Source organism: Mus caroli, unplaced genomic scaffold (genome assembly GCF_978045245.1).
Source record: "Mus caroli unplaced genomic scaffold, Mus_caroli_1 scaffold_15, whole genome shotgun sequence".
Taxonomy (NCBI): Eukaryota; Metazoa; Chordata; class Mammalia; order Rodentia; family Muridae; genus Mus; species Mus caroli.
This window is the reverse complement of record NW_028227270.1, coordinates 32,643,562-32,651,544: the sequence shown is the minus strand read 5'-3', so window position 1 is coordinate 32,651,544 and position 7,983 is coordinate 32,643,562. Positions and strand designations below refer to the sequence as shown.

The 7,983-nt window shown below is 42.4% G+C and overlaps 1 protein-coding gene across 1 annotated transcript in view; it reads left to right on the top strand.

Moving 5' to 3' along the window:
• The first annotated feature begins 6,473 nt into the window (after positions 1–6,473).
• The window catches only part of Edil3 (EGF like and discoidin domains 3), a 512,171-nt gene continuing 510,661 nt past the window's right edge, over positions 6,474–7,983 (top strand). The window contains exon 1 of the mRNA XM_021180300.3: positions 6,474–7,066. Coding sequence (XP_021035959.1) covers positions 7,000–7,066 — 67 coding nt within the window. The 5' untranslated portion in view covers positions 6,474–6,999. The remainder of the gene's footprint in view (positions 7,067–7,983) is intronic.

The following is a 7,983-nucleotide window of genomic DNA, read 5'->3' as shown; positions in this document are numbered from 1 at the left end:
CCTGTCCAGGAAGCAACACCCAGCAGGTTGTGGGAATACCTTGAGGAGAACTCAAGGGAAGACAGCAATTTCATTAGTAGTATTTGCAGGAGGTTGTTCAAGAAGACAGTTGGAAGAACAAATAACCTTGATCCTGGGCAAGGAGGAAAAATTGTAACAAATTATGGAAATATTTAAATATTTAAGCAAGTATATAGAACTTCAAATCCAGCTTGCATGGATCCTAAAAGAACAGATCAAGAATTTCTGGGAAATGGTACAAAAAATAACAATTATAGCTATTTAAATTGAAAGACGAAAAAAATACAAAAATAAGACAATTGTCTAAACCAACACTTTGACACAATAATCTGAAAATAATTTCTCTAAATCCAAATAGAGTTCAAGTCCTGTCTACAGGCCCAGTCCTTCACTGCCATCTTATATTTGATGAGTCACAGAAAAGTTTGGTACCTCATTTTTCTTAATATGAAGCAGACATAATCATTTGTTTCCTAGGGGCTTTGGTGGGTTTTTTTTTTTTTGATGGGGGGGGAGAGTTTAGGACTTACAAAAGCAGTATATGTAAAAATGCATTGCAGCTTGGCCTGCAATAACCTGCCACGTTGCTGACAGTCATGGTGAAAGATCTAGATTCAGAGTACTTAGATTCAAGCTTTAGTTCCAGCGCTGACAAACGCTAACACAGACTCAATTTCATCCTATGACTTACTCATTCTCATTGAAGTGATGAGGATAATAGTGACTTACTGTTGCCACAAAACATATTACCACAAACTTGGCAGTAAAAACAACGTGTTTATAAGCTTACAGCTTGTCTTTAAGGTCAAGAAATCCTACTTGGTTTTGGCTGAATTTATAATAATACTCAGAGCTGGAAATGCATGTCAATGTTGACTTGAATAACCAGGACCATCAGGTTTGATCCTCAATACTGAACAGGAATAAAGAGTACTGAATATAATATGATTAAGTATTTGAGATTCTATTTATCTATCTATCTAATTTAACAACATTTTAAAATGACAGAATATTGAAAAATACTATATTTAGGTTTAGGCTTTTATTTTTGAGGAATTGAAAGCTGAGCTCCATGCCTTCAGATAATTTAAGACAAGTGGAAACTCAGTGTATCATTTATTCTCCTGATGTAATTGTTATCTTGGGGGCTTATTGCTGAATAAGCTCACCCTTTCTGATTCTGTCTGAACTAGGCCCTGGCTGGTTCAATTGAGCTGTTCTGACTCAAACTCCTCTCCAAGCTGACTGATTGTATTTGTCTTCTCTCAGCTTCTCACTGAATTCCTTTACTTAGCCTTAAACTGACTCTGGAAATATGTTCTAATCGTCTGCTCCTTCTTCTTGTCTGGCTTCAGCTGCCTCTGCTGACCTGCACAGAACTGCATGATCTCCCAAAGGAACTCAGTCCCACTGCAGTGCACTCACTGCACTGATTCCTAACTGACTTATTCAACTCCACTGCACTGAACTCAACTGACTGAGTGGACTCTCTCCCTGGACTACTCTTAAATAACTTTTCTTCTGAGAGTTGGGCTTATTCTATTTCTGACTCAGTCTGCTAAATTTTTCTATGATTTGTCACTTTGTCTGATTTCCAATTAAATGCCACTCTTTGTGATTAAAGGTATGTACTAAGTGGCTGTCATATTCCAACTAGAGATATTAAAGGTATGTGGTGTTTGTACCTAACCTGGATCACAGAATTCTATAAGGTCTTCAGATGTGATCAGAGAAACCATGCAGCTGGAATAAAATTTCTCTACAATTGATGGATGTTGGGAGCTATTAAGACAACACAATTGTCCTGATCTCTGAATTGGGCCTCTCCCCCCGAGAAAAAAAGGGTGTCAAAAGTGAGCCACCAATGCACCGCTTCGAGATCAACCACAGATTGTTCCAGCCCTAAGTCAGCGCCAGATGTCCTGACCACAAGATGTACCCTGATACCACCAAGTTTTTGCTTCCCCGTGTAGTCACCAAAAGAAAAATTTCCGCTGCCCCATCCCTCCTGCTGAGAAGTACTTCCCCTTTTGCTTGTGCATTTAAGCCTTGAGCCTTGCTGAATACATTGACACCTTGATGCTAATCAGACTGCTTCTGTCATTCCTTGCATTTGGTGTCCTTCTTTCTCTCCCCTCATTTGGTTCTTAGGAGAAGGTCCCCTTGAGACCCTCGAATAACTGGACCTGCTGGATGGGTCAGTAGGATAGAGATAATTATTTAATAATGGAAAGTCATTCTGAAATTTGGCATATGATTAAAGCTTTTGTTTACTTACCACCTTATATTTCACCAATATGTGACAATTACTGGGCCCTGTGATGCACCACACACCAGCTTAACACTACAAGTTTTGTTCTGTGACTAACTCCACTTTACAGATGGGAACGTTGAGGCCTAGTAATTAGCTGACTTTATTTGTGGTGAATGAGTTATATTTGAGGTAGAGAAAATCAACTGGGATATGTTTCAGAATTCAAACTTTTATCCAATAACGATGAGTCCTGAAAAAAAAGCCATCTACAAATCAGATATTTATGGTATAATATGTAACAGTGGCAGAGTTAAAGTGATAAAGCCCAATGAATATAACTTTCTGGTTGGGGACACCACAACATGAGGAACTGTATTACACAGTTGCAACATTATGGAGGTTGAGAACTGCTGAGATAATGGGTACAATTTTGCTTTCTGGGACCTCTTCCTATTGTTACAGTGTATCCAATAAGTTTTCCCTTTGGTTGTCTACCATCTAACTCAAAAATTTTTACTTATCACCTAGCACCTATGAAGCCCAAACACTATTCCTTACTAAAGTCCATTCAACTTCAGTGAGAGTCTCATGAAATATCATACAAAAGATCACTAGACTAGTTCCTGACAGGATGTGTATTTCCTTATGAAGCCTGATGTGCCTGGCCTCCATTGTTTATTGTTTTCTCAAGATTCTTGCCTTCCAAGCTTCCTCCATTCAGCCCCTACCTAGCAAGCTACAGACAGTCTTTCTATCTCAAAGTCTTTCTCATTGAAGAAATGTGTGATAAGTAAGTAAGGTTTATCATAGCTTCGGCTCCACTTCCAGGCAGCGATTTTATGTGTCAGTTTCCTTTATCCTGCTGCTGTGATAAAATACCTGACAAAAATGGCTCGAAGGTGAAATGGTTTATTTCAGGTTATGGTTCAAAGTGTTATCATGACACTGTGATGGGGGGTCATAGCAGGATGAGTTTGACCCAAGTAGTCATACGACTTCCACAGGCAAGAAACATAAGGTGAAAGATAATTCAGTTCATGATCTCTTTTTATCCATAGAGTCATGGATCCCAGCCTAGGGAGTGATGTCACTCACAATTGAAAAGTCTTCTCACCTCAATATAACCAAAATAACCTGTCACAAACATGTCCAAAGTACCAGTTCTCTGGTGGCGATTCTAGATTTCATCAAGCTGACAAGTGAGATTAATTACCACGTTCATAGCAGGAAAGAAATATTCAGTTCCTAGCAAAAAATCAATAATCTTTCTGCATTTTCTCATTTGATTGTTTTCTTTCTACTTATTGTTCCTTTCCTTGTAGTGTTAAACCTACATTATATTAACAGGTATATAAAGAATAGTTTGTTATAATGCCTATAACAACCACCACCACCACAACAACAACAAAAAAAAAAGTTTGCAAAATGCTGGATTAACCACTTTTCAAAAACCTTCTTAACCGCAGGACCTTCAGAGAATTTAATATGCAAATATTCCTCAAGGATGCCAAGATGCTTCATCAGTATACAGTGTTTCCCAAGTCATTTGTCCATGTAATACTTTTATTTTTCTTTCCCAACAAACCTATCAACATCCCAAGGATAAGAATACCCATAGAAAACAATTTAAGAAATGCCATTTTCATGTGATATATAGATCATTTTTAGTATTTGAGGCAGAGATTTGGAGAAGCTGTAAAACCATAGGGTGGATCATATGTGATTAGTAAAGGTCTCTTAGCACTTTATGTTCAGGAAAAAATTCATAGCAGCATTTTGTCCTTTTACCCTTTCTTTCTTTGTTTTTCAGACATTTTCTATATTCAGTGTGGGAAAGGGCTGTATATATGTATACAGCCTTGTCTAAGTGTACCAACAGTGAAATGAACTCTACAAATGTAATTGATGGTAAGGTTTATTTGTAGATGGTCAGTATAAATAAGCAGGAAGGAAGAAGTCATAAGGCAGGTGTTGTTGTGTTTAAGCTTTATACCATCTTTGGATAGAAAATAAGAATTTTGTACAGAGGTACAAAATTGGCAACCCCTTTCAAAGGTGATACAACACTTCATAAAGAGTGCCCTTTATAGTCCTCACCTCAGTTGTTTGGACATAGATTATGTATTTTGATGTGGCTTTATGTCTATCGGAGTATTTAAAAAGCAAAGCAAATGAGCAAAGACCCCATTTTTGTAAAAAGGAAATGTCTAATAGTCTACATTTTGACAAACACTTAACATTTTGACATGCTTCATAATATTATATATTATTACATAATATTACATATTATTGGTAAAGTGGAAATTGTAAATAAAATAAAGCAAACACAATTTTTATCCTATTGTCTCCTGTTGTCTATCTCATCATATAGAACAGGCTCAGGTCCTGCATTTTAGGATTTGCCAGAATCCTTTAGAAGGGATCCCTGAAAGATAACTTGGCATTTTCCAAGTTAGGAGTGCACTTTCAGAGTTAAACTGTAGTGATATACAAGGAAGCAGCATTGGCAATTGCCTAGAATGGACTTACCACTCTAAACAACACTCTCCATAAGCAAACGGGCTGGGTTTAAACAGGAAGTACGACAAGGAAGTGACTCTTCCTTTCCTTGGCAAGGCAATTTTTTCCTTTTTTGTTTGTTTGTTTGTTTGTTTGTTTGTTTTTTGTTGTTGATATTTTACTTCTTTACATTTCAAATGTTATCTCCCTTCCCAGTTTCCTCCCTGAAAACCCCATATTCAGTCCCCCAGCCCTTCTGGCTCCCCCACCCAACCACCCACCAACTCCTGCCTCACCATTCTAGCATTCCCCTACACTGGGGGCATCAAGCTTTTACAGGACCAAGGGCTTCTCCTCCCATTAATGCCTAATAAGGCTCTTCTCTGCCACATATATGGCTGGAGTCATGGGTCCCTCCATGTGTATTCTTTGGTTGATGGTTTAATCACTGGGAGCTCTGGTTAGTTTTTTAAACATGTATTGTCACCCTTTCACTCAGCATGAGAAACATGTTTTATTATGGTTGGTGTTTTGCCCATATTACACATTACCTCTCTCTTGCCTTCATTTGGTTTTATTTCTCAATTGGTTTTCATGTCCTCCCACCCTTGATTTCACTCCAAACAGAGAGATGGTACAAGATGATGTTCCAAGGACTTGAGGAAGAAATAAAGACTTTTCATGGCTATCTCCTTTCAGCATCTAATCCCGAGAGTGACAATTTTCTTCATTTCTTCGGTTTCTCTACGCATGTGTTTATGTCCTCCTATCTCCCTTCCTAATGGGGACTCGGGGAGGGCAGAGAACCCTGTTTCATTTTTTGGTACTTGGTACCACAGGAATTGAATCTACAGTAAGCAATCATTCTAACTGAAAAACAGGGGAGAAAGTACAATTGTAAGCCAGAGGCTTTATTTTCAGTTCAATCACTTTCAGTGCAAAATAAGCCCATTTATTTTAGTTTTGGTGAAGAGGAGCGAAATTTGATCCACCTGAGTGATGTGTCAAGAATCTGCTCTTTCCTCTGTTTTGCTATGACTTCTTTCATGTGAAACAGATGTCCTGCTTACATGCCTCCCACTTGCTTTTGCCCTTTCTCCACTGAGAGCAGATGAGCCCACAACCTTCCTCTTCAGCCCTGAGCAAACTGATTTGCAGGCAGAACAACAGAGCAGCAGCCTGTCTTGCCTGTCTGGCTCCTGACTAAATCGTGACTCCTGAGAAACTGAGACTTTTCTTTTAGCAGTCTTGGGTCTCACCAAGCTTGAGGCTCCTAGAGCCACTTTGTGAAATCTCTTAACTTCCTTTCCTGGCAGTCCTGAAGTTCAGTGGACTCTTTTGTACACTTAACCATAAAACCAACCCTGGAACCAACACTTTCGGACATCGATCATATTCCCTTAACCGTAGAGTTTGCATCTTAGGTGGAGAAGATGTGGAACTTAGCAGATAGTGGCAGGTATCAGTCAGGGTGTGGCTGAGGCTGCCTCCTTTTCTCTTCCAGCAGAAGGAGCCACCTTCCAAAGCTGGGGGAGAGAGGGAGGGAGAATTGGGGGGGGGTGAGGAAGAGAGAGGGAGGGAGGAAGAGAGAGAGAGAGAGAGAGAGAGAGAGAGAGAGAGAGAGAGAGAGAGAGAGAGAGAGAGAGAGAGAGAGATTGGAGAAGGCAATAAGAAGAGGGAGGGTAGGGGGGCGGGCCACCGGGGGAGCCCAAAGCTATCTAGGCTCAGTCTCACACGCGCGCCGCCACTGTTTGTACACAGTGCGCTCCTGGCCTCAGGCTCGCTCCCCTCCAGCTCTCGCTTCATTGTTCTCCAAGTCAGAAACCCCCGCAGCCGCGGCGGCAGCAGCGTGAGCCATAGTCACTGTTGGCCGCTTCGCCTGCGGTGCGCGCACGGAAATCGGGGAGCCAGGAACCCAAGGAGCCCGCGCTCCTCCCGCTGTGCCTCTGCTAGGACCCACTCGCAGCCCCAGCCTCTCTCAAGCGCACCCACCTCCGCACACCCCAGCTCAGGCGAAGCTGGAGTGAGGGGTGAATCACCCTTTCTCTAGGGCCACCACTCTTTTATCGCCCTTCCCAAGAATTTGAGGAAGCGCTGCGGGAGGAAGACATCCTCTTGAATCTCTGACAGGGCGGGGTTTACTGCTGTCCTGCAGGGCCGCCTCGCCTACTGTGCCCTCCGCTCCGACCCCGGACCAGCCCAGGTCACGTCCGTGAGAAGGGATCATGAAGCACTTGGTAGCAGCCTGGCTTTTGGTTGGACTCAGCCTCGGGGTGCCCCAGTTCGGCAAAGGTGAGGTGGCTGGGCAGCGGTCCCTGGATGAGGGACGGGCGGGGAGCACCTTTGGAAATGCTGCTCAAGGGGCCACAGTGGGTCCTCAGTGCGTGCACGGCGTGAGGAGCGCTACCAAGGAGGCGATGCTCCCTGGATACCCTGCCAAAGTGCTAGCAAAGTCCGTGTGGAGTGCCCCAGGCTGAGCCTGGGAAGAGGGTGCGATGTAGAAAATAAAGATTGAGGGGGTGTGAAGGGGTTCTCTTCCTAGGCTTTTTTTTTTTTTTTTGCTAGTGATTCCCTGCGCGACCCCTGACTAGCAAATATCAATGTTGTTGGCCAATGACAGCGGACAGGGTTGTGATAGAGACCTGACAGAGCTAAGTGTGCTGGGCCATCATCTAGTAGGTGCTAGAACAGCCTGGATAACCACCGGGCAGTAAGCTGGATGCAGTGCTCTGATGCAGGGCGGCGGGGGGAGGGGGGACGGCTAAGGGGTCTGTCAACCTGGACCCGATATTGAGAGTTTGTACTGCCAATGAGAAAGAGAGAGGTCTACTAAGTCGCTAGCTTTCTCCCCAACCCTCCTCTTGGGCGCGTGACTTCAATTACAACAGCTCAAACAACTCTCTTCTCCTCTAACCCCAGGGGGCTTGAACATTATTTTGTACTCCCTCTGGGTAAGACGTTAACTCTTGGTAATAGATGGCTGTGATGTGCAAACCAACCTTCATGCGTCCCTGGCCCAGGAGCCAAAAAGTTATTCAGATTTGTCTACCTGTGCCTTTCATGGTTTGCATGTAAATAGGAAACTAGCATACAAAACAAAACCTAAAAAATTAAAACCAGGATTCCATGAGTCTCCGGGTGAGTTGTTTAGGTGACTTTCAGGTCCTTTTGAAAGATTAGGCTTTGTCAATATAAAACCTGGTCGGAAA